General features: G+C 43.5%; 1 protein-coding gene across 2 annotated transcripts in view; it reads left to right on the plus strand.

Annotated features, from left to right (window-relative positions):
- Window positions 1–1,847: 1,847 nt before the first annotated feature.
- Window positions 1,848–25,402, plus strand: part of Baiap2l1 (BAR/IMD domain containing adaptor protein 2 like 1) — an 88,690-nt gene continuing 65,135 nt past the window's right edge. Inside the window, exon 1 of one of the 2 annotated variants that reach the window (XM_032886456.1) lies at window positions 1,848–2,163. In XM_032886456.1, the coding sequence (XP_032742347.1) occupies window positions 2,113–2,163 (51 nt within the window). In that variant the 5' untranslated portion in view covers window positions 1,848–2,112. The remainder of the gene's footprint in view (window positions 2,164–25,402) is intronic. The other variant, XM_032886455.1, reaches the window with a different exon arrangement.

Below are 25,402 nucleotides of genomic sequence, written 5' to 3' on the forward strand. Positions count from 1 at the left end.
GAGTTCAATCGAGACTCAGAACTCATGTAAAAAGCTACACACAGTATACGTGCTCTGGTAATTCCAGTGCTGGGAAGGTAGGAGACAGGCAGATCCATGGGGGCTTGTGGAGACTTGAGAGCTGTCAGTCTATCCTTCTTAGCTACTTCAGTAAGAGAGTCCAAAAATAAATAAATAAAAATAAAAGAATAAAAGAGCATATTGGCTGAGGAATGACGTCCAAGGTTAACTTCTTGTACAAACACACACACACACACACACACACACACACACACACACACACACAAAGGAAAAAACTTTTTCAGGATCAAAGGAAAAAATTTAACAGTCTTGTGATTTACACAGTTGTAAGGCATGGGATTTTAACTTATTTTTTTCTCCATCTTTATTAACTTGGGTATTTTTTATTTACATTTCAATTGTTATTACCTTTCCCAGTTTCCAGACCAACATCCCCTAGTCTCTTCCCCTCCCCTCCGATATGGGTGTTCCCCTCCCCATCCTCCCCCATTACCGCCCTCCCCCCAACAGTCTCGTTCACTGGGTGTTCAGTCTTGGCAGGACCAAGGGCTTCCCCTTCCACTGGTGCCCTTACTAGGCCATTCATTGCTACCTATGCAGTTGGAGCCCAGGGTCAGTCCATGTATAGTCTTTGGGTAGTGGCTTAGTCCCTGGATTAACTTATTCTTAATGTTCTGTTATTTCAGTAATCAGATCTTGACGTTAGTTATGTTTGACACCCCGGAACTTTCAAAATTGCAACCCCTTTGCTCCACGGAGAAGCTGTGCCCTGTGGACCTTCAATCAGGGAAATCGATTCGTATGAGGTATGTGGAAGTTACTCAAAAGCAGAGAGCTTAGAGGATTCACTAGTGGAGGATGTGGGCCTCGAGTTTTCAGAGCCAGCACTTTGTGGCGGACACTAGACCTAGGAGCCCAAAGGTCCAGGTCCTATTCTAAAAGAGACCACAGTGTAGGGGCTTGGCTGGAATTCTGGGAGGCCCGAGAGAGGGCGCTCCGAGATATTGCCTCCACCCCCAAACCTTAGCTTAGATGGCCTGGTCCACTGGGCCCATTGGTCCCAGAGCCTTTCTTTTTTTTTTTTTTTTTTTTTCTTTTTTTTTTTTTCGGAGCTGGGGACCGAACAGGGCCTTGCGCTTCCCTAGGCAAGCGCTCTACCACTGAGCTAAATCCCCAACCCCGGTCCCAGAGCCTTTTCGAGGGCATCCTCCAACTTCCCAGTACTGCTCCAGCCTCGCCCACCAGGATGCTCAGCCACACCTACCACGAGGAAGACCCTTCCATTCCATCCTGCCTCAGCTGGGGCTACCCAAACCACTCCTTCCTCACTTCAGCACCGCCGATCAGTCTGCTGGACCGCGCCCACCGGCTCAACTCTGCCCGGCCACTCTGGCGAATACAGCTAAGAGCTACTTCTTTCCCTCCAGCTCATTTAGTTTCGGCCACGCCCGCCCACCATCTAGGTCACGCCCACCAGCCCATTTCTAGAGGGACGAGTTCCCTCCCCTTGGCTTCTCCCTCCTGTTGGCCTCTCAGCCCCCACCCCCGCTCCTCAGCTGGGGCCAATCAGTCCTGCGCGCTGGCCCGGCTTCAGCTCCGCTTAGCCCACCTAGCGTAACAAGTCTCTTCCCTGTCCCCCCCGCCCCCGAACCTCCCCCCTCAACCCCCCACCTCCCACCCCCCGTTGCCCCAACAGATCGACCCGCCCAGCAGGCTGCCTCTCTGTGAGGCCGCCCCGCCCACTCCAACTACTCTGCTAGACCATGCCCACCTCAGGTGGGGCCGTCCCGCCCTCTGGCCGTTCAGCCCCGCCCACCCCGCCCGCCTCAGGTGGGGCTGCCGGTCCTTTTGCTAGTCCCAGGCTCGGCAGGCTACGTTTACCTCACAGCTTCTCACAGAGCGAAGCGCCGCAAAGTTTTGACATTTTGGCAACGGAGACGCACACTGGTTCTCTCCGGCTGACAGCTGTGGCGGCAGCCGACTCCCGAGGGCGGCTCAGTCGCAAGCCCTAGGTTCTCCCGCCGCCCGCAGTCCGGAGGCCACGAGGCCCCGCCGCGTCCTCCCGAGCTCGCCCTCCCGGAGGCTGCAGCCATGTCTCGGGGGCCGGAGGAGGTGAACCGGCTCACGGAGAACACGTACCGGGTAAGTGTGGGACTTTGCGGAGTTCGAGACCGGAGAAGGGAGATCTGAAAACCTGTGGTTCCAGGCTGAGGGCGGAGGCTGGGAGGCCCAGAGACTTGGGGAGTCCAGGATTCGAGGCCAGGAACGTGTGCCCCGCCAAGCAGCTGACCATTGTCGCCAGCGGGGTAGGCGATTCGGGATTCTTTTTCACTTGTGAGATAAAGTGCGGACTTTACATGATAAGGGTCTTCTCCCCTTCCCCCTTGGGCCCTCGGAGACTCCCAGGGACCCATGGGGGACGGGGATTGGAGACGTGGAAGACAATCTGCGGGGTCCCCGAGAGGTTCTTGTCCTCCCCCAACTTCTCTTTGTGATCAGTGACTGTGCTGGTCTGACCGCTGGGGCTAAACCCTCCCCAGATCCAAAGGAGAAAAAAAGAGACAAGCTCGAGTTTCCTCGGAGAAAAGAAAGCGCTCAAGAATGTAGGGGAGAAACTCCTCCGTAATTAGGAATCCATCGCCAGGTGAGCCTGGCTCCCTCAGCTCAGGGAATTTTCTAGGCTGCCAGGGAATCTGCTCTTGGGAAGACTTGAAACGCCTTCCCCCTCTTGGACTCTTTCACACAGGAGCTTTTAAGTTCAACTTGGCTTTTCTTTTGATTACTTTTTTGTTTAGTGTTTTGACAATTTTATATACCTATATACAATTATTATGAACATGTTCGCCCGTGGTTGGACTTTTCCTACGTCGATGATTTGGGGAGGTTATTGGAGTCAGAGAGCCCTGAGATTTTAATAAGAATTGACTTAAGCTGACAGAACGTGTGGTGATTGGTCGCTTAACGTGCATGTTATGTGAGAGAATTTTTCCAGAAACAGACATGGGATTAGTGGCCAGTTTAGTAAGTTTAAGTACTTATAAATGAATTCCATTTGAAATGAGATATGCGTTTAATCATCTGCTATTAATAGAATACAAAACAACTTTTGTTTTAATTCCACTTAGGCCCATTGAACCCCTGAGATTTAAAGTTCTCTAAATTTACTTGTAGTCATGATTAAAAGCCACTCTTTGGCCATTTTTCTAGATTTTTTTCCCCCTAAAATTGAGTTTCTAGATTTGCAAGGTCTGAGTTCTGCAATCAGAGTTTATTGAGTTGCTGGGAAATCATTTTAAAGCAGCATAAACATATTTTCAGAATTCATTGTAGCTCCAAAATTTATCCACCTCTCCATGTGTGTACTAGAATACTTATTCTAGGTAGACAAAATAGACTGTATTATTGTGATTTTGAAGGCTCATGACTGTGGCCAAAACCTGTACCTATTGGTGTGTTTCCTTAAATAAATGGCAATTTTTAGAAATGCCAGAAATTTGAACGTTTAAAGCCTTATATTTGGATTGGCATTGTTCACACTTAAATGATCTGAAGAGGGTAGACCTGGAGGTGTGGGGTGCTAACAAAGTACGGAAGTGAAATAACGTAGCATGGGGGAGACAGGCTCTTCAGATGATAGTTAAGGAATGGAGGTTATTTATTGGAGTTTATGCTTGGAATCCGAGCATCTGCTTCAGCGGAAAACACAGGCACAGTAAAGTTTCTCGAACACAACTGATTGTTTATCTTGCCGGCCTGGAAAGAAAATGTCAACTTGACAAGCAATCAGATGCCCTAAGTAAACTGCTCTTTTTCTCACTTCTGACTGAGAAACCTTCGGTTGGGGTGTGGGCAGGCAGATTACAGTACCACAAATATGAACCACTTTGGCATGTCTTTCTACCCACAGAAATGGAGCAAGAGGAAAATTGGTGATTTTGTTGTTTTGGTTATCCGCATTTGTAGACATAAGGCATATAGTAAGTCTTTTTTGGCATGTTTTGTTTTTCTTTATTTAAAGACGGGGTCTCGATATGTAACCCTAATTGGCCTGGAATTTGATATGTAGACCAGTTTGACCTCAGATTCAGAGATTCAAAGCAGTGTAACTCCTAGCTATTTTGTTGTTGTTGCTTGTTGTTGTTTTTCCTCCTCCTCCTCCTCTTCTTCTTCCTCCTCCCCCTCCTCCTCCTCCTCCTCCTCTTCTTCTTCCTCCTCTTCTTCTTTCTTCTTGAGATACTCTTGTGTATGTAGTCTAGGCCAGCTTCCTGAGAGCTCACTATGTATCCCAGGCTGGCCTCACCTCCTCAGTGCTGGGATTGGAAGTGTATACTACCATACTAGCTCATTTTCAGTTTTGAAAGGTCGTAATAGATTGAAGATCAGAGACCAGTGTGTTATTAGTATCCATTCCCAAGTGTTGAAATATTTCAAAAACTTGCTAAATGTCAATTGATTTTAACCAACATTTCCTTGTTAATATTTTGGGGTCAGGTTTTTTTTTTTTTCTTTAATGTGAAGATAATGGGATTTAAAAAAAAAAAAATCACAGCACTAGACCTGAGGTTTCTATATCTATAAAACAAAGTGAAGGCTGCTAGCCCATAATTTGACTTTAAAGACATGCACATTTACGGGGGTGATTGGAAGCCTGAAAAGCCTTTTATTTTAATCCAGGCTAAAAACAATTTAAATGCAATATTGCAAAAATTCTACTGGCAGTGTTGGTGAATGGCGTGCTTTTAAAAACAGATTTCTTTGTGTTACCTGGCAATCTACAATATTTTACTAATAGAAATACAGTCTAACCAGGTGCGTTTACAAAGGCCACCTGCAAATGAGATTTGGTGTCTTGCCGCTCTGGGCTTTAGTTGTGTGTGCGTGTTGTTTTTTTAATGCTCAAATATCTTTTAAATAAAGGAATAAATACTTTAGGGCAATGAGAGTTCGGTAAAGTGGTGTGATCCTCTGTGCAGTATCAGATAGCCCTAAATATATATTAATACAGTGGCATAGTTTTAAATGCACTTAGACAAATGATTTCTGGATATCCACGCTAGCTCCCAGAAGGATGTTATGTTTTACTGTTTCATAAACAATCAGCCCCGAAAGAAAAAATACTGTTGATAATTTGACTTTAGCCAAAGATACCAACCTCCTTCCCAGGCTTAGCCTATAGTGTGCCCAGAATTTGCCCTCGAAAGCTTTCTTGTGGCTTTCTCATGCTTTTCTGATAAGAGCTTGCTTTGGTAGGTAAGGATGAAATAAAGTTCCAAAAACTTTGCTTAAGAGGAACCCCAACCTTCCTAGCAGTTGGGGTTTGAAAGTCTTAGGAGATTGAGGAAGAATGGATGTACTATCACCCAAGGACATCCTACCTGTGCTCATCTTAATAATGAGTGGAAGAGAAACGTGGCACTCTCAGAGGACAAGGGAAAGGGCCACAGACACAATCTTTATCCAGTGCCACAGACATAGTAAGGTGGGTTTTGTTAAAGAACTAAGGTGCAGTATATACAACTTTGGGAAACTATGTATGTGAAAGCTGGAGACGTGGTTCAGCATTTACTGCTCTTCCAGGGGACTTGAATTCTGTTCCTAGCATCCACAGAGGATGGCTTACAACTGCCTGTATCTCCAGTTCGAGGGAATCTGATGCCTCTGGTCTCTGAGGGCACCTGTCGCTCTCTCTCTCTCTCTCTCTCTCTCTCTCTCTCTCTCTCTCTCTCTCTCTCTCTCTCTCTCTCTCTCTCTCTCTCTCTCTCACACACACACACACACACACACACACACACACAACGTAAGAGAATAAGAAGGAAATGATGACTCTAGGACAGACAAAACCAAATGTATAATAGATTTAAAAAAAAAAATGAACAGACATTTAGCACCCATCACAACTTTAAAAGTTCTAAGATTGTCATCCTTTTCAATCTTCACAAGATTATTTATGATACCACAAAACAGTTGAAAGTGGCATATGTGTGTATACACTTGTGTTCACATATGTGTGTAGGTGGTGGAGAACAAGAGGCTGCATCAAGTGTCTTTCTCAATCACTTTCCACCTTTTTTTTTTTTTTTTTTCCAGAGCTGGGGACCGAACCCAGGGCCTTGCGCTTGCTAGGCAAGCGCTCTACCACTGAGCTAAATCCCCAACCCCTCCACCTTAGTTTTGAGACATGATCTCTCCCTGAACTTGGAAGTTTACCATATTGGCTAGACTGACTGGCTGGCTAGTGACTGGCTGACTGGCTGGCTAGTGGGCCCCAGATACACTCCTGCCTTTGATTCACCAGTCCTGGGATCTCAGGCACATACTAACTTTTTACATGGTCGCTGGGAGTCTAAAGTTCTTACGCTTCTAGAAAAACACGTTACCACTGAGTCATTTGCCACCCTCTGACTCAGGAGACAGGGAGACAAATGGCTCTCGGTGAGTTCAAGCACAGCCTGGTTTGTAAAGTGAGCTCAGGGCAGCCAGAGCAACACAATAAGACCCCATCTCAAGGGCGAAAATAATACAATAAAATGTTTCACATAAAGCAGTCAGTAAATGTCAGTTTTTCAAGAAGGCCCATTTATTTCACTCTCTTAAAATTACCATTCTGCCTTCCAGCCCCACCTTAAGCTGCTTCACCTTCTCCCCCATAAAATTTACAACCGTAAGATATATTGTGTGATGTGTTTACTCATTATGTTTGTCCATCTCTCCTTCCTCCCCAACGGGAATGTGAGCTGTTCAAGGTAAATACCTTTGTTTTGTTGTATTTCAAGCACCCAGAACAGTTCCTGGTACGAAGGTGTATTTGTTGAACCACTGCACATTTAATCAATTTAAGTGTTTAATCCTGTGTTCAGATCTCTGCTCCCTCCCTTGATGACATCTGCCTCCAAAGATACATGTGGATTCTTTCTATGACCACGTTCTAAAGATCTATTTAGATTTTTATTTTATGTGTGTGAGTGTCTATTTGCTTGAATATATGTGCACAACGTGCGTATCTGGTGTCTTGAGCTTGAAGAGGGTGTCAGAGCCTCTGGAACTGGAGTTACGGGCAGTTTTGAGATGCCTGGTGGGTGCTGGGAGTTGAGCCCTGCTTGTCTACAAGGGCCGTGAATGCTCTGCTGAGCCATCTTCACCACCAACCTTCTTATATTTATTTATTTTTAGATTTCACACGTACTGTGTGTATGACTGTGTGAGGATGTTGGACTAGAAATGGTTGTGAGCAGCCATGTGGGTACCAGGAACTGAACCAGGTCCTCTGGAAGAGCAGCCAAAGCTCTTAACCTCAGCCCAGAACCAACCATTTTAAAGTTGAAAAACTGACCTGGAGCCTGAGTGACCAGTTTCAGTCATTTACACCCCTGGCCTCTGAATAGTGATTCAGTTTCTGGTGACCAACTCGAATGCACATAATAAATAAGTTTTCATAATTTCGGTGATCTAAAAAAAAGTCACTAAAATTTTTTTTCTGGAAATTCATCGTAGACATGTTAGAACAAACTTTTAAATAAGAAACTGAGGTGCTTTTGTTCTTTTACTGGGTAGAGCGAGCCTCGGGGCATGTGTTTCCTTGTTTCTCTTCTCAGCTTGAGTTTAATGGGGGTTGTGTAAAGGCTAGGGTCTGCTTGGTCTCCAGAGTGGAGAGTCAAGTCCACACGGAAAACTTTAAAATGCCTAAGAACTCTTTCTAGCGGAGTGTACTGGGGCTTTTGAACACAGCACTTGGGAGGCTAAGGCAGGAGAATTGCTGTGAGTTAAGAACAGCCTGAACCACAAAGTAAGACATTATCTCAGAAAAATAAAAAACCAAGCACTGGAGAGACGTCTCGGCGATTAAGGGGTGAACTGCCCTTCCAGAGGACCGGAGTTTGGATCCCAGCATCCATGCTGGGTGCTCACAACTGTCTGCAACTCCAGCTCCAAGGGATCCCGAGTCCTCTTCTGGCCTCTTTGGGTACCTACACATACATACACACACACACACACACACACACACACACACACACACACACACACACATACATACATTCATACAGACATTCATGCATGCATGCATTCATACATACATACATTCATACACACACACATACATTCATACATGCATTCATACATGCATTCATACATACATACATTCATACATACATTCATACATGCATACACTTATACATATATACATTCATACATACATACACACACATACCACATAAATAAAAATACATTTTTTTAAATCAGCTGTTTTTAAAAAGTAAAAACAGCAGCTAATCTCTGAAGCGTATTAGTATATTCTGTAGCTTTACACTGTTTGGCATCTCTTTCTTTTCCTCTAACTCTTCCCTTCAGCTATCCCAAAGATAAAATGAGATTTGCAGAACTCTAGACAGCTCGCTGTTAGTTATCCAATGACTGAAAAGGGGGTGTGAGAATGCTGTGCCCGGGAGCCGCGGGAAGAGTTGCCACGTGTCAAATACTAATGGGAACGGCCCAGCGATTTAGTGTGTTGTGTGGTAAAATAAAATACAAAGTACAGCAAACAAACAGCCATTTGCTTTTTGCTATTAAAGCACGTTTTTCTCGTTACTAAGGAGTTTTGCGCCTATGGTAACATGGCCGTACAGCATTCTTTAGTGTGCAACGGGGGAAGTTGGGCCCACTTAGACCAATGGCACCCTCTCTGGGTTTCAGTTAGCTTATTAAGTTTATATTCATGATTTTTTTTAGTACCTGACATTAACTCTGGCCTTGCACAGACCTGCAAAGGAAGCCTAGTGCACATAAAATTGTAAAGACTTGGTTTGTTTGTTTTGGTTTGTTGTTTCTTCAGCAGACCATGTGGATGTTTATTCTCTAGTTGCAAAGTAAAAACTGCAGTAACATTGACTTAACTTGCCTGTGACACAGGGAAATAGATTTATTCATAAAACTTCTATTGAATTCCAATTTATGTAGAGATGGATGTTCTTGACTAGATGTGGGGGGCAGAGGGAAAGAGGGGGAGGAATTGTGTGAGAGGGGGCCTAGGAGGAGAGGGGGGTGGATATTGAGATGTAAAGTGAATTAATAAATAAACAAATAGAAGAATGTGTTTTAGTATATGGAGCTCACTACATCACATAAACTAAACACTATGTAAGCAGCACCCAGATGAAGAAGCCTGACGAGCCACACTGAGCTGCTCATGGGCTTCCTTCCTGTCACTATGCCAGTGTGGGTACCACTCTCCAACCTGTAATAGTATTTGCTGTTTTCTCTGCCCTTTTCCCAGCATGGCTATCAGATTCATCCATGTCGTAGTAACTGTCACTGTTTGTTCTTGTTGTGGATTGATATTTTACCATCAGGATATATCAGGGGTGTGTGGGTTGTTTCCAAGCTTCTCCAGGATGACACAAGTGATGCCTTCCAACACTGGTTCGTGATGGACAGTCATAGACCCTGGTATCCCCTGGGTACACAACGAAGTGTGAAGTTGGATCTTGAGATTTAGTAGCAAATACTGAGCCATTCTCCACAGTGGTTGTGCTAGCTGACTGCTCCCAGCTTCCCTTCAGGCAGCCTATGATATCGTTGTTGGTCTTTCGTCATCTTTGCCCTCTGATAGGTGTGTGGAGATGAAAAAATCGACTTTCAAAACATTTGCTGCAGGCCTGCTGTTGACCTGTGTGGATCATCAGCCTACCGCCTCCTGTGGAACTGGTAGGGGACACATTGTCAGTCACAATCAGGATCACGGGATTGCAGGTCTCGGGATGTATTGTTCTGGTTTTCACTGCAGTAAAACCCTAACTTCGTTAGACTCTACACTGTCGTGCCTGAGCACATTAGAAAGTCTTATGAAAGAGATGTCCGAGACCTAGATGGGTTCTACTTAAATACACCCAGATACTTAGAGTTACAGTCAATTGGATTTTCTTGCTAATTGAGTTTTAAGGAAAGTTCCTTTTTCTTTCTATATAACTTTTCTTGGAAATGTACGAACTTTATTGGTATAGGTACAGTAAGCTAGTTTTCTAAAGTAGTTTCAGTGAGTTACAGTTTATTCAAGTATTTTCGGGACTGATAACCTGCTAAAGGACACTTTTGTGTCTCTGTCTATCTGATTGGTGTTCTTTGTCGGGGCAGGGGGACATGTATGTGCACACTTGTGTGGATGAGTACATAATGTGTATGCATGTATTTGGAGACCATGTGTTATCCTCCATTATTCTTGGATGTGTTTTTTTAGACAGGGCGTCTCACTAAACGTGGATCATGTTAAACTAGCTGACAATGAGCTCTAAGGACACTCTTGTCCCTGGGTCTCCACCCACTGAACTAGTATTGTAGACATGGCTGCCACACTTGGTGTTTACATGGTGCAGAGGATCCTCTCAGGTCCTCATGCTTGCTGGGCAGACTGTGTCAAGTAAGCTATCTCTGTAGTCCGGGAAATGTTCTGTTTGGTGGTGGAGGTTGTTTGCTTGCTTGTTGTCAAACAGCCTCATGTGTAAATCCTAGACTGGCCTAGAATTCACTCTGCAGACCAGGCCGGCCTCAGACTCACCGATTAAAGGCATGTGCGACCACACCTGGCCAGAACTGTTCTTTTTAATTCGAGTCTTTATCCCGATTGTATTGTAATTGTATATGCTTGAGAGCAAGTCCTGAAAAGTATAATTTTCCGCATTTCCCACAGGGTTTGTATCTATGAGTCAAGTTAGAGGATTTTGAAAATGATTTTTCCTCTGATTGCAGAATATTTCCAAAATTTCTATCTAAATCTCATCTTGCATAGACAGCACGAACTCTTGTAGTCAACTCTTTTTAGTCCATAGCTCATGTCAGTATTTGCTGCTTCCTCATTGTGATGACTCCGCAGTATTCTGAAACTCTTCTTCACAAGTTATTGATCCAGCCCTGTTGTTAGATATAGATCATTGCCAGTAGGTTGCTATTAAGACACTGCAGTGGGCATGGCTGCAGATAAAGCTTTGCCCCAATCCAAGTTGATTTCCGAAAGTTAAATTCCCAGAAGAGGGCTGTGGGTCCAAGGGTTGCTGCATTTTAAAGAAAATATGCTGCAAATATTAATACTGAAATTTGCAGTGTGCATTCACCTTACATTGAACTCTTAGCCAGTTACAGAGATAATTTAAAACCACTCCTTTTTTTTTTTTTTTTTAAATCCAGAGAAAGATTTCATGTATTTGTAGCAGAAAAACATATCTATCAAGTGTATAGATTATGGACATTATCCAGAACACCTGAGATGTCATGTCTACCATTATTAGTGCAATTTATAATTTGGAACTTCTGGGTATTTAACAGAGTAATCAGATAGCACTGTGAGCATTCAGAACTTTGTTCTTATCTTCATCAGCCTCGACTCAATATTTTCTGTTTCTCTACTTTGATTCTCTTTATGGTTAGTCACTAGTTGTAACAGTTAACTCTGATCTTTGTAGATAAAGGTGAGACAAGTGAAAATGAGATAAAATGTTGCAGTTTTCTCTTTCTTTAGGAAAAATGTTGCCAGCATGTTCCCAAAACAGAAAGCAAAATAGATGAGCCAACCTTAGAGATCTAAAGGGTTGTTTACTGCCTGGAGAGCTGCACCTTTGACCCTAACAGCAGGGGGTTGAGATGCCCTCCAGTTTGTTGCTTCAACTCATTTATTTATTTGGTTCTCCCGAGATTGAAAGTCCCCAACCAGTAACAATCCCTTCACCATAAAACTTGCTACTGCAAGGGCTGGAAAGAAGGCTCAGAAAACAATAGCAACACTGTCTTTACAGAGGCCTTTAGTTTTAGTGTCCTAGCACCCAGGACACAGCTGCTTGTAATTCCAGTTCCTGGGGAGCTAACACCCACTTTTGGCCTCCATAGTCACTGCACTCACACATACACCTATGCAAACACACACACACACACACACACACACACACACACACACACACAGAGAGAGAGAGAGAGAGAGAGAGAGAGAGAGAGAGAGAGAGAGAGAGAGAGACTTTCTAAATAAATCACAATTTTTGTATAAAACATTTCTTTTCCTTTTCTTTTCTTTTCTTTTCTTTTCTTCAGAGCTGGGGACTGAACCCAGGGCCTTGCGCTTGCTAGGCAAGCGCTCTACCACTGAGCTAAATTTCGAACCCCGAAACATTTACTTTTGTGTGTGTGTGTGTGTGTGTCTGTCTGTCTGTCTGTCTGCGTCTGCATGCGGATTGGTTTTACCTCCTTGTGGGATTGATTTTGTCTTAGATTAGGGTTAGCAGGCTTAAAGGCAAGGGCCTTTACCCACTGAACCATCTCCTTGGCCTTAAAGTGGTTACTTTTATGTTTTACCAAAAATAAGCAAAAATAGATTCCATTTCAATTAAATATATTAGAACTATGATAAAACTTTGTACTTGCTACCTGTTTCCAAGTCAACCTTTAAAGGTAAAGTCTTAAGATTTTTCTTAAGTTTCACATATAGGATGCATTTGAGATGCTTACTAATCTGAAACTACAGTTGTAACAGAAATTAAAACACTGAGAAACATGCAGAGTACAAATCTTGAGATTGTTTTAAGGGTTTCCTGTTGCCAGCAGTTGATCTCTTTCTAGGTTTGCCTATGTCCTGGACAGGTTCGAAACTAGTGATAACCTGTAAAAAGTTTGGGGAAGTTCATCTGATTAGAGCACACCACCCAGGGTGATAAGTGTGTAGGTGAGGACAGGTGACAGACCAGACAACTGCTACTCTAAGTGCAGAACTGATCCTCTGGCTTACTAAGAAAGGTACAGGCAACAATCCTGTCCCTTGCAGATGCTTATCAGACACTGACTCCTGAGTCTGTCTGTGGGTAATGGACAGTTTACTCCTGACCAGAAAATATCCTCAAATAACAAACCAGAAAGATAGCAAGGATACTTCCTTATACTTAAGTTTTATTGTTATGATTATTTTATTTTTTAATGAAACTTTGACTGTTGGTCTGGAGGTGTGGCTCAAGATAGATCATTTGCATGCATGATGTCCTAGAAATAAAAATATGGTCTGGAGAAACGGCTCAATGGGTAAGACAGCTTGTTGTGAAAGCACAGGGAACTGAGTTCTAATTCAGCTCCCAAAGAAAAACCTGGGCATGGCTACACGATTGCCTATAACAACTGCAGCAGGTTAGAGGCAGGAGGATGGCAGGAACTGCTGGCCACTAACCTAGCTCCAGGTTCAGGCCTTGTCTTCAGGGAAAAAGACAGAGCTAGAGCAAGATAGCCCATCCTCTCTGGCCCCACAGTGTACAGGCACACAAGCCGGCTTCCACACAAGTGTAAGTAAAATGAACACTGGAGCTTGGTACCCGTCACGTCCCTGTTGTCACAGTTGTGCTTCTTACTGAGGGGCCTGAGACAGTGGTGATCATAAACAACTGCCTAGTTTCAAGCACCTGTTATCTGTTACGTGTCTGCCAGGCTTACCACGAGCATCCACACTTCGTTCAGCTATTTTCTGAAGGACCACAGCTGTGCCCAGGCTCTGTGGTCACCACCAGAAACCACAGTGGAGAATAAAGCAGTGTGATCTGTATAGCTAATGACAGAACAACATTGCCGGTGTGTCACTCTCCCAGCTCCGGCCCTCGGCCTTGGCCTGCCCTCGGCTACTGATGGCTTCCTTGACCTGTCCCAGAGGGGCACCACTGCCATTCTGTTCCCTTCTTTATCTTTATCTTTTTTTTTTTCTTTTTTTTTTTTTTTCTGTTCAATTTTGCAGTGCTGTGGATGACAGCCTCCTCCATACTAGGCAGAATTTACTCCCGAGTCACATTTGCAGGTGCTTGACCCCTTGAGCTGCATTCCAGCCTCTTTTTGCTTTTTCTTTTGTGGCAGGGTCTCACTAAATTGCCTGGGCTGTCCTTGAACTCAAGATCCTCTTGCTTTGGTTTTCTTATAGCTGGGATTCCAGGCCTAGGCCCAGGCCATCTGTTTATTCATTTCTTTGGACCTTGTTTTGTTTCTGACAAAAGGAAATGATGATGTTTCAGAAGAGTTATCTTTTTAAAGGCAGTTCAGATGTTCTCCAGAAGTTAGATATTCAAAGAAGTAGATGGGACACAAAAATTACACACTTTAGGGGCAGTAGAGAGGGCTCCATGGTTAAGACTACACAATGCCCTTGTGGAGGATCCGAGTTCAGTTTCCTGCGACCACACTGGTAGCTCACCACCACCTGTACCTCCAGATCCAGGGTATCAAACAAAACACCCTCTGATCTTTGTGGTAGCCATATTGACATGAACACACCCACACTCAGGCCCACGTGCATACACATGCATCTAAGAAAGCATATATTTAAAAGAGATTTTTATTCCTCGTCCTTCCGTCTGAGAATATAAGATCATGAACTGCCTTAAAAATCATTTGGTTATCGATTTATTTTCCTCTGATTACAAGGAGTGCAATTTTAATGCACGTTAGAATGATCTTTCTCTTTGACAGGGACTCAGTAGACTTACTCCATAGATAGACATGGTATTTGGAAGGAGCTGGGAATCCTCAAACAGCAAACGGTGCTTGTGTGAAGCGAGCATACTTTGATCCGATAAGGTTCCTGTTGCTCTGAAGTACTTGGGGGAATTTCTAAACAGATTTCAGCCCAGCATATAAACCAGCATTTCCTGCAGATCCATTGTTTTTAACAGTCTGCCACTCTTGCTGGCCAGGAGGTTGCAGAAATCCTCCCGCCTCTGTCTCCTGCGTGCTGAGATTAAAGCCATGCCTGGCTTATTGCTTGCTTTCTATCCCAGGACTTAACCTTTTTAAAACAGCGAGCAGAAAAGACAAGCAGCAAGCTTGCAGGGCAGACAGGCCACTTAAGCACAGGGTCTAGTGCACTCCTGCAGAGTGTATCTTCATTGGCAGTTTCTCCAGACCCAAGAATTATGCAATTATCTTTCCTTTAATGTCTGCCTCTTAATAAATTACTTGGGGGTATATGTGTATGCTATGACACATTTTAGAAGTTAGAGGATAATATTCTGGAGTTGGTTCTCTTCTGCCAGCTTGTTGGTCTCAGGGATCAAACTCAGGTTATCAGGGCTATCAAGCTCAGTGGCAAGCCCCTTCACTGACTGAGCCATCTCACTGGCCCCCATATATGCCTTTTCTATATAATAAAATTATATATTTCAAAACTATTTGCATGTCAAAGTGATATGTGAATAACACTTAAAATATTTGTGCTTGTGCATGTGAATGAGTCTAGTGTGTGTTTGTCACAGCACACATGTGGAGATCAGAGGACAGCCTCCCGTGTTTGTCCTGACCTTTCACCTCATTTGGGACAGGTCTCTGGCTTTGCTACCGTGTAGGCCAAGCTAGTTGGCCTGGAAGCTTCCAGGAACTCTCCTGTCTCTACCTCCTGTCTCCTCGAAGGAGTCCACTGGGATTCCAGATGCCTGCACCACACAGCCAGCTTTCACGTTGGTTTCGGGGGTTCAGACTCAGGTCTTCTTTCTTGCACCACAAGAACCATCTCCCAGCCCAGCTTTTGCATTTTTTTGTTTTTCTCCTCCATCTGGGGATGGCCTTTGTATTTTTCATGCCTATCTCTCTCTCAGGCCACACAGCTCTCTTCATTCATCTTTGTAGATGAATGGACTAGCATAGTGCCAAGCTTGATGTGGGCTTCTGATAAAGGTTACACAATTGTCTAGTTTTTAATGGTGTTTTAAATATCTCAATGGGAGAACTTTATGGAGTTAGTAGAATGAAATTTAAGTGCACACATTCTCCAGTTTTGCCCCAATCCATTCATTCTCATGTTTATTTTTATTTCTGGAAAATACCAGAAGCGAAAGCACATTTTCAGATTCTGGTTGAAATGTTAGCTTCGCAATCAAAGTTGTCTAACTGGCAATACTGTACTTTAGACAGGGAAGCTTTGCGCTCTCCTTCTTTCAAAGGAAACCTCCACAAGTCAAGCAATAGTAGAGACTACTGTTGTAGCTGGAGGTTTGAGTAGTTCTTATTTTAGTCATAGATACTATTATCCTCTCTTTGAAGTCCATACTCTACAAGTTGGCCGAAGTCTGGAGCAGGGTTCAAATCCCCTGACCAGTGGACCAAATATATAGTTATAGTTATATGTAGTTACGTAGCATTAGTGAATCTTCTAAACTAAAACTTAGTATAGTCACCTGTACTTGAACCATGGGGGAAGAAGCTTAGAATAATTCTTCTCTGACACAAATATTGAACTCTAATATTTGAAGTAGAATGCAATTTTCTAGTCTTTGAACAAGGTGTCAGTCGTTTGTTTATTTTTATTCTTTGCTTTACCTCAGATGGCTATGAAGTCAGAATACCCATGCATGCCTCTCCAAGTTATCTTGGTTATTTAATTTTTGCGTGGGGGACCTGCCTCACTGGCCCAGGCTGGTTTTGAGCTCTCAATTCTCCTTCCTCAGTCTCCTAAGCGTTGTCAATATAGCATGTACCACCACAGCTGACTCTGTATCCTTCCATGTTTGTTTGTTTTCCTGGTTGCTCTTGCTTTTCATTTAAATCATATGTGTGAACAGAAGTATGCCCGTGTGTATGAACTTACATGGGTGCACACGTATGTGTGTGTTATCAGAGGACAGCTTCTCCGTGGACCATGTGGATCCCAGGGGTCAAACTTAGGTCCTCGGGTTGTAAGCACCTGTACCTGCTGAGCTGTCTCACCAGCCTTTTTCTTTGTTTTTAGACAGGGTCTTACCGTATCCCTAACTCCTGGAACTCACACTACAGATATGCAGCCTTGAGCGTGCCATGATTTTCTCACCTCCTTTATTTCCTTAGTGCTGGAATTACAGATACGCACCTCCACATCTCCTGTGGGGTTTTGTTTTTAATAATTGAGAACCTAGATTATAGCATGCTGATTTTAATGCTCTGAAAAATAATTTTCTTAGAAGCCTTAAGAATTTTACTCCAGGGTTGGGGATTTAGCTCAGTGGTAGAGCACTTGCTAGGCCCTGGGTTCAGTCCCCAGCTCCGAAAAAAAGAATTTTACTCCAAAGGTAGGACAGCCTTCTCAGTCCTACTTCTATGGTGGAGGAGCCTTTCTGTTGGTTTTGTTGTGCTTTAGCTTCAGGCAAGTCCATGCTGTCTAAACAAGTAGGGAATACCTCACAGCAATCCGATCATTGTGTTTGTTTAAAGCAGGTTCTCAGGTAGCCCTGGGTGACTTCACGTAGCAAAGGCTAGCCTTGAATTCCTGCTCTTACTGCCTCCACTTCCAAAGTGCTGGAATTAGAGGCCTACACCACTAACCACACTTGTGTTCTGTGGTCGGACAAGGCCTGGTATTATGCAAGTTCTCTACCAACTGAACTATATACTCATCCCCAAACTAGAAGTTCATAGAAACTGGGTTGAACCTGACAATATAGGCCTTGCTTTCTGGGTGACCTGATTCTTGATTGATTATTGGGAATCACAGGACCTAATAGGTGCTTCCTTAAGTGCCAATAACATTCTTCTACAACCAAACAGAGGGGCTGTTCCTGTGCTTCACTGTCCACCGTCCCAGTAGCTTCTTTTCATTCAGGCCGTGTGGCTTGAGACAGATCCATGTGAGCCTATAGGCCCTCCTACATGACCTTTGTACCCTGAGGATTACTCTGGCAGAAGTAATTCTGTGTAACCAAAACCTGGTTTATGGAAGAAGGGGAAATGTTGTTGACGTCATTATGAATGGTCAATGGAGGATTTTCTCTGCGGCTGAATATTTCCTGTGGAAATTCCCTTTTTGAAGGACGTAGAAGGTTATATTTTCCTGGAAGCAAATGTCTGCTAAACACCTTCTCCGCCCATAGCTGGAAAGACAGACGCTAATCCAGCAGATCTGCCTCAAAATGGATGCCTTATCACTTTTGCTAATGGGCCAAATTGATTTTTGCTCTGGAAGAGGCAGTTGCGGCAGAGATCGACATGGGCATAAACACTTTAGAGACTGACAATACTTTCTGCTCATCCTAAACCAGTGTGTGGGTGACCTCATCTTGAGACATCTGACTTGAACTGTGAAAATAGCTCAAAAGGCAAGCATTCGAGTCTAGGTTTGATCCCCAGAACACACATTAAAAAAAAAAAAAAAATGCAGGCATGGTGGCCCACACTTGTAATTCCAGTCCTGGGGAAGCAGAGACAGGTAGATCTTAGGTGCTCTCTGACCAGCAGTCTAGCCTGATCATGAGCCCCAGGCAAATGACACACTGTTTAAATGAAGAGATGAGGTGGGACAGCACCTAAGGAATGCCTGAGGTTGTTGTCATTCACGTGCAGGCTCCACACCCACACCCACCCTGCCTCTCTTTCACTCACACACACTGTGCTCGAGCTCTCTCTGCGTGCTGTCTCTGTCTCTGTCTCTCTGTCTCTCTCTCTACACACACACACACACACACACACACATACACACACACACACACACACACCCAAGCTGGATCGTCTGTCTATATGTGGACCGTTTAGCCACACAACCAAGGAATAAGCAAATGCACTCTGCCACCCATAACAATTAGGATGTAGAGTGAATCCTTAGCAGTCAAAGTGATTTTACTTTTTTAAGCTGTCAATTTCTTTTGTTTTTGGTATTTACGCAGTGAGGGGTTTGCATGTACCAGATGCATATATGGAAGTCAGAGGACAACTTTCAGGGATCGTTTCTTACCTCCCACCATGTGGGTTCCAGAGAATTTAATTCAGGTTGTCAGGCTTCATGGCCAGTGCCTTACCCTCTGAACCATCTATCTCCCATCCCCCAAGGGGTTTGTGTTTGCTTCTTTTTTACTGTGTTGTTTTGTTTAGGCCTTTGTGGAGTTACAATTTATATAGAATTCACTCACTCAAAGTGTGCACTCTCTTCAGCCTATTTGCTGGCTTTCCTTTTTTTATTTCTAGTTCTAGGCAACCAACACTGTACATTTTCTCTATAGAGACGTCTTTTCTGGCCTGGCTTGGGAGTGAACACCTGTAATCCCAGCATGAATCCCTAGAAGCCAAGAGAAGAGAATTGCAAGTTTGAGGCCATTGTGGGAAACATAGTGAGATCCAAGCCAACCGGGCTCTATAGTGGGACCTTGTCTTTGCTTCATATAGATATAAATGGCAATGTCCCTGCCTCCTTCTCTTTTTCTCTGGTGCTGCAGACTGAAACCAGGGTCTCCATGCTAGATAGATGTTTTACCATGAAGCTGACTCCCCAGCCCAATATGTGGTGTTTTGTGACTAGCTTCTTTACTGAACATGATGGAATTCATCCATACTGGAGTCTGTGTCTTACATAATGCCTTCTAATGACAGAGTAATATTGCATTGTATGGAAATACCACATTTTGTCTTTATATTCAGTAGTTGGACATTTGGATGGTTTCTAATAAGGTGCTCTTTTTTAAGAGTCACATTATTGCCTAGATAATAAGGTGATTTAAATGACAGCTAGGAAGGACACAGGGTTTGGAAGCAAAATTCAAGAAAAACTCTGGTATTTTTAGATTTTGCAAGCCTGTTAACCTTAGTAGACAGAGGGCGGGGCCTTGTGACTTTTATGGTTCTCTAGTGAAGCTTTTACTTTGCGTTAATGAAGTTGCTAGCACTGGCCCCATTACCTCACGCTTGATCTCCATGGCTAATTGGCCCACTGGGCCATTGTGTCTATAGCAGTGTGTTCAAATGTGTCTATGGAGCTGAAGGCACAGCAAGCATCATATCCAGCATGAACACACACATATATATCTATATACAGACTTCCAAAACTGCTGTCTCATTCACTGTGGGACATTGAGAGCTGGCCCTGCTCCCGTTCCCGGTGACAGCATTGCAGTGGGGCTTAAACTCAGCCCCTTGACCTTAATCCATGTGTGCTTTCAAATAAGGTGTCAGGGGAGTCGACGGATGGGTAATACCATGTTTGGTAACAACCAGCACTTGAAGAGAGATCCAGGAACTAGCAAGGAGAGAGGGAGGCTGCAGTTGCTGCTGCTGTGGGAAAGAGGGCTGGGGTAGGTATCAGAACTGAGCTGAGACCCTGTGGGCCTGCTGCCCAGAGCCAGAGCCTTCACTGGGAAGAGCAAGTGATATTCCCTATGGAGGAACGGGTTTGGCTCTTTGAGGTCTGCAGCTTATGAAGGACCTGGAACACAGTGGCTGGGGGAGTGTGTAGTTCATTTGCAGGGAAGGGGCCGGTTTGAAGTATCCCTCCCTCATGCTAAAAACATGAGAACTAAAGATAAATCCATTCAATTTTATCAGGATCTGTCTTATATTGTGTTTCTTCTTCTGAATAGATGTTTTTAGATGAGTAGTCTTGGAGGAGGGAGAGGTTGCTTTTGTTTTTTGTTCTTTTTTTATTTTTGGGTGCTGAGGTCCAAACCTAGAACCTCAATGCATGTAAGACAAGCACTCTACTGGGATATAACTTCGGCCATTAGATATAGAGACTTTTAAGACTGAAATAGCTTTTGGTACTTTTATAGAGGTCTTGCCCTTTACCTATCAAGCAGACAGACAGTATAGTAATAAAAAATATTGGCAAAGATGTTTGGATAATATAGTATTTTTTGTGTGTAAAAGTTATGGAAGTATAAATTCCTGCAGCCTCTTTCTTCTTTAGTAATATGCAATATAAAATACATCACATACTCTATGTCTCAGATATTCTGTTTTCAGATAAATTCTTACCTCTGCATACAGGAGGAATTCAGTTTATTACTGCACGATTGAGGTTGCACAAGCTTGTAAGAATCAACTTCCTCTCAGTGGAGAAATAGATGGACAAAATGCATACTTTTATATGTATATATTTGTATGTGTGTCCATTAAAAAGTGTGAAATGTTAGCCAGGCAGTGGCAGGATGCTTTTAATCCCAGCCCTTGGGAGGCAGAACCAGACAGATTTCTGAGTTTGAGGCCAGCCCATTTTACAGGGCAAGAAACCAAACAACGGGGAGAACAGAATGTTTTAGGAAGTTGACTTTTGTGACTGTAGGAGGGGTGAGTGAGTCCTGTGTTGGGCTGGAAGGTAACGTGGTTCCCAAGTATCACAGGGACACCTCAGGCTTTTTGTTCAGGCCTTTCAGCTGATTAGACGGCATCCGCCCACCCAGAATTGCATTTGCCATCTGTTAGCATATAGTAACCATTTCTGCAAAATACTTGTGTGGCAGTCTCTCGGAGTTGACTCACACTACTGTAGCTCATCTAGGGGACACCTAGCCCTGTAACCGAGAGATACTGTCCATGTGGCCAGGCCTCAGAAGCATAACTTTTAATACAAAGGAAAAGAGAAGAGTGAAATGAATTGGTCATACCACAAATGTTTCTCATTTAAGTATTGTTTCAATAAAGCAAAAACATCTCAATCAGGACTAAACGTGTGCATATATAAAGATATAAGACATAGATTGGAAAGTCATCGGCCGTCTTGATTGCAGATTCTCTGTGGAGTTCATGGGGTCGTTAGGGCACACAGTGATGTTGTCTACAGTGGTGTAGAAGCTTTCAGCCAACAGGCCCATGAAGACAGTGCTGGCCTTTAGTTAATAATTCCTGTCAGGACTAAGTGACTGTGAGTTCTTTTTTTTTTCTTTTATGCTTTTTTTTTTTTTTAAACGTGTAGTTATCTGTATGTGTGTGAGATGAGAGGACAACTTGTAGGATTCAGTTTTCTCCTTCTACCCCTTGGGTTCTTTAAATTCTGGTCAGCAGGCTTGACAGCAAGCAACTCTACCTAAGAAGCCATCCTGCTGGTTCCAGATTCTTCTTTTTTCTTTCTCCTTGTTTTTTGTTTTTTTGTTTTTTTGTTTTTATGAGAAACAAAAATAGAAAGAGATCAGAAATAACTCAGAAGCTATTGGAAGGTTAATTGTCACCCCAAAAAAAAAAAAATGGATAGTAAGAATCTAAGAAAATATAAAAACAACTGTAGCTGTTTCCTTATTTTCTCATGGCGCAGTGCTCTGGCATCATGAGGCATTTTTGTCCCAGTGCGTTTCACAGCACACCTGAAGAAGTAAGTTACTGAGGCACCAGGGCGAGTGCCAAAGTTGGTAGTGAGACCTCTTGCTGCCCACTGGATGTTTACTGGTTTAAGACGTATTGCCTCAGAGTTTCTGAATCTCATCTGTAAAATGGGAAACTGATAACCATGAGTGAGGCCCAAACAAGATCCAAATGTTGGGTACAGAGCCAGGATTCTAACTCCGTGAGTACTAACAGGTATTCCAAATCTATTAATAAACGAATTGAAACCTTCAATTTTCTGTGGTTGGCTCCTTCTCTGGATATTTCGTGATCGTGACCTCTCGATCCTGATAATGACATTTTGAGGTGGGAGAGCCGATCTATTTGTTTCCGTGTTACCTAGAGAGTCCCCAGTAGACAGGAATGGCCATCTGTTTGAAGACCGACCAGTTTTAGAGCTCTGCTCTTGCAATATTAATCACAGTTGGTTCAGTGTGTACCGAGCATCAAGTATGGAGAGTGTCTAAGTGCTCCCTAGAGCTGGGGTGGGGCTCAAGGTCAGCGTGTCTGACTAGCATGCTTCAGGCTCTGGGTTTGATCACAGAACTGCAGAAACAATACATAGTAAGACGAATAAGAGTTCCACAGTGCCAGATTATCACGTTCAGCCTTCATACTTCTTAGAAAATAAAAACTATCACTATCTCATTGTAAAACAGACTAAGGCTCACAGAGGTGATGTTAATCCCTCCTTATTCAAAGTGGATCTATCTTGTCTCCAGCACTTGAAGTTCCGTCGCTTCTAGGATGACATGTTACAGATTACAGACAACACAAAGTACATATAATGCCATTTGATAGATAGTACAATAGACAGTGTAGACTTATGGGAGCCAAAATGGTTTTTTGTTCTTTTGGTTTGTTGTTTGGTTTTGTTTTGAGACAGGGCTTCTCTGCCTTGGCTGTCCTGGAACACTTGTAGACCAGGCTGGCCTGAAACTCACAGAACTCTGCCTGCCCCTGCCTCCCAAATGCTGGGAATAAAGGCGTGCGTCACTAAGCCTAGCAACAGAGAGGATTTTTGAGTTTACATATTTGAATAAAGTTTTTGTTTTGTTTTGCTTTTTGAGACGGGATCTAGCCTGGCCTCCAGCTCTCAATCTTCCGGCCTCAGCCCCCTAAGTGTTGGAGTTACAGGCACCTATCACCAAAGCTGGCTCAAATAAGTGTTTCTGGTCGAGCTTAATGCTCCAAAGCCCCATCTCAGTTTTCTGAGTTTCCTTAAGCAGGCTTGTGTTCTACATCCATGACGAGCATGAACAACGTGACTCTTCTGGCCACCTGTTGGCCCTCAAGCAGTTGTCTCTTTGCCAAACTTGCTTCTAATACTTTCCCCTAGGCCGAGGAGGTATTCAAATATTGGCAAGGTTAGGACAGGGACAGTGGCTTCCAGTGACACTCAAGGAAGAAGGAAGCCAAGCTTTCTCCAAATGAAGCCTGTCTCAGAGTGCCTCAGTTAACTCTTGTCACAGACGTGCCTGCCACACAACTTTAACTTTTATCTCGATTCATACAAGGGTTTATATAAAATGACATAAAATTCCAAGCTGTAGGACTTGGCATTTGTTTAGAGACTTGTAAACCATTTAACGATTATCTTCTGTAAATATTACTCCCATTTTTAATTGCAAAAGACAAAGTACTGAAATATCAAACAATTTGCCCTTGGTTATGTAAAGAAACAGCCTTAGAAACTCCCCCACCCCCACCCCAGACGGTTTCTCTGTGTAGCCCTGGCTATCCTGAAACTCACCAGACCTGGCTGACCTTGAACTCAGAGATCTGCCTACCTCTCCCTCTTGAATGTTGAGATTTGAGGTGTGTCACTGCCACCAGACAATTTTTTTTTTTTATTTCAAGGCATAGTTGCTCAGGGTGTCCTTAAACTGCCTGCATAGCTCAGAATGACCTCCTGAGCCTCCCGCCTGCCTCAGCGTCCCGAGTCGCTAGGACTGCAGATGTGTAACATCACCGCAGTTCATCTCAAACAGACAACCACTCTTCAAAGCTGCTGAGGGCTTTTTGTTTGATTGGTTTGGGTTTTTTGTTTCGTTTTGGTTTGGTTTTTGGATAGAACCAAACCCTCTTCACATCAGATTTATCACAAGCAGATTAATATTGCCAATACATTAACCCAGACTTTATTTTGTAACAGTAGGTAGACACTTACTGAATGGAAAGGAACCATTCTAGTGGAAACTGGTTTGATAGTTTATACGAATTGGCGAGTAGGAACTGGTGGTGGATACATAGTAAGATTTTTTTTCTTTCAAACAAAAGTAGTGTTTCTTGGCCCATTTGTATCTTTTCCATCCATTTCATTCTTAAGTCTTCTGTTTTTCCCTCCCAAACTAGAAATGGAGTTGGTCTTTCCTGCTAATGACCTCCAGTTGTAGACAGCACCATAGTTCAGGTCTTAGCAAGCCTGGCCACAGCCCTGGCCTTTGACCCAATGGCTGCCTTCCTAAAACATAGGGCCCATTCAATCCACAGTGCATGAGCTGCCTGCTGCCGTAACATCTTCCAGACTTCACCGTACAAAGACAGGGTTGCCTTTTTGTTCTTCAGTTTAAAAATAACTTGTACTTCAGCTAAAATAACGCGACTCATGGCCAAGAGCCAGTATAGAAATGGATTTTCCATGGTTGGGAGGGGCCAACATTTCTGTACCTAAACCTAAATATCAAAGAACTAAACAACATGTTGAACTTTTCTCGCTTAAGAACTCTAGTTCTCTTCAAAGCTGGTTGTATAGTCTTAAATCTCAGTTAAAGCCTATGAATTATTTAGAGAGTGATTCTCATTTCTTGGCCTTTTAGCTAAGACTATGTGTAAACAGTGATTCGTGTGTGGTGTTCAATGCTCATCATAACATCATAACATCAATGTTAGAGCTATAAAGTATTTCAAGAGTTTTTTTAAATAAAATTATGAGTCAAATATGGTGATGTACACCTTTAATCCTAGCACTTTCGAGGCAGAGGCAGACAGATCTCTGAGCTCAAGGCTAGCCTGGTTTACATAGTGAATACCAGGCCAGCCAGGGCTAATTTAAAAGAAAGACAGATTAAGAAGCTCCAGGAGATAGGTCATTTGGAAAGTGCTTGCTCACAGCACGACGAGCTAAGTTTGGTTCCCAGCACTGACACAAAAGCCTGGGCATGGCGTGTGCATTTGTAGCATCAGTACTCACCAGTTGTCAGAGACACATGGATGCTTGGGGCTTGCTGGCAGCCACCTAGCCTGATAGACAAGCCCTGGGTTCCAGTGAGAGACAGCCTCAAGAAACAAGGTGATAGCTCTTGAGGAAAGGTACCTAAGTTTGATCACTGGCCTCCACATG

This window comes from Rattus rattus, chromosome 16, assembly GCF_011064425.1.
Source record: "Rattus rattus isolate New Zealand chromosome 16, Rrattus_CSIRO_v1, whole genome shotgun sequence".
NCBI classification, from domain to species: domain Eukaryota; kingdom Metazoa; phylum Chordata; class Mammalia; order Rodentia; family Muridae; genus Rattus; species Rattus rattus.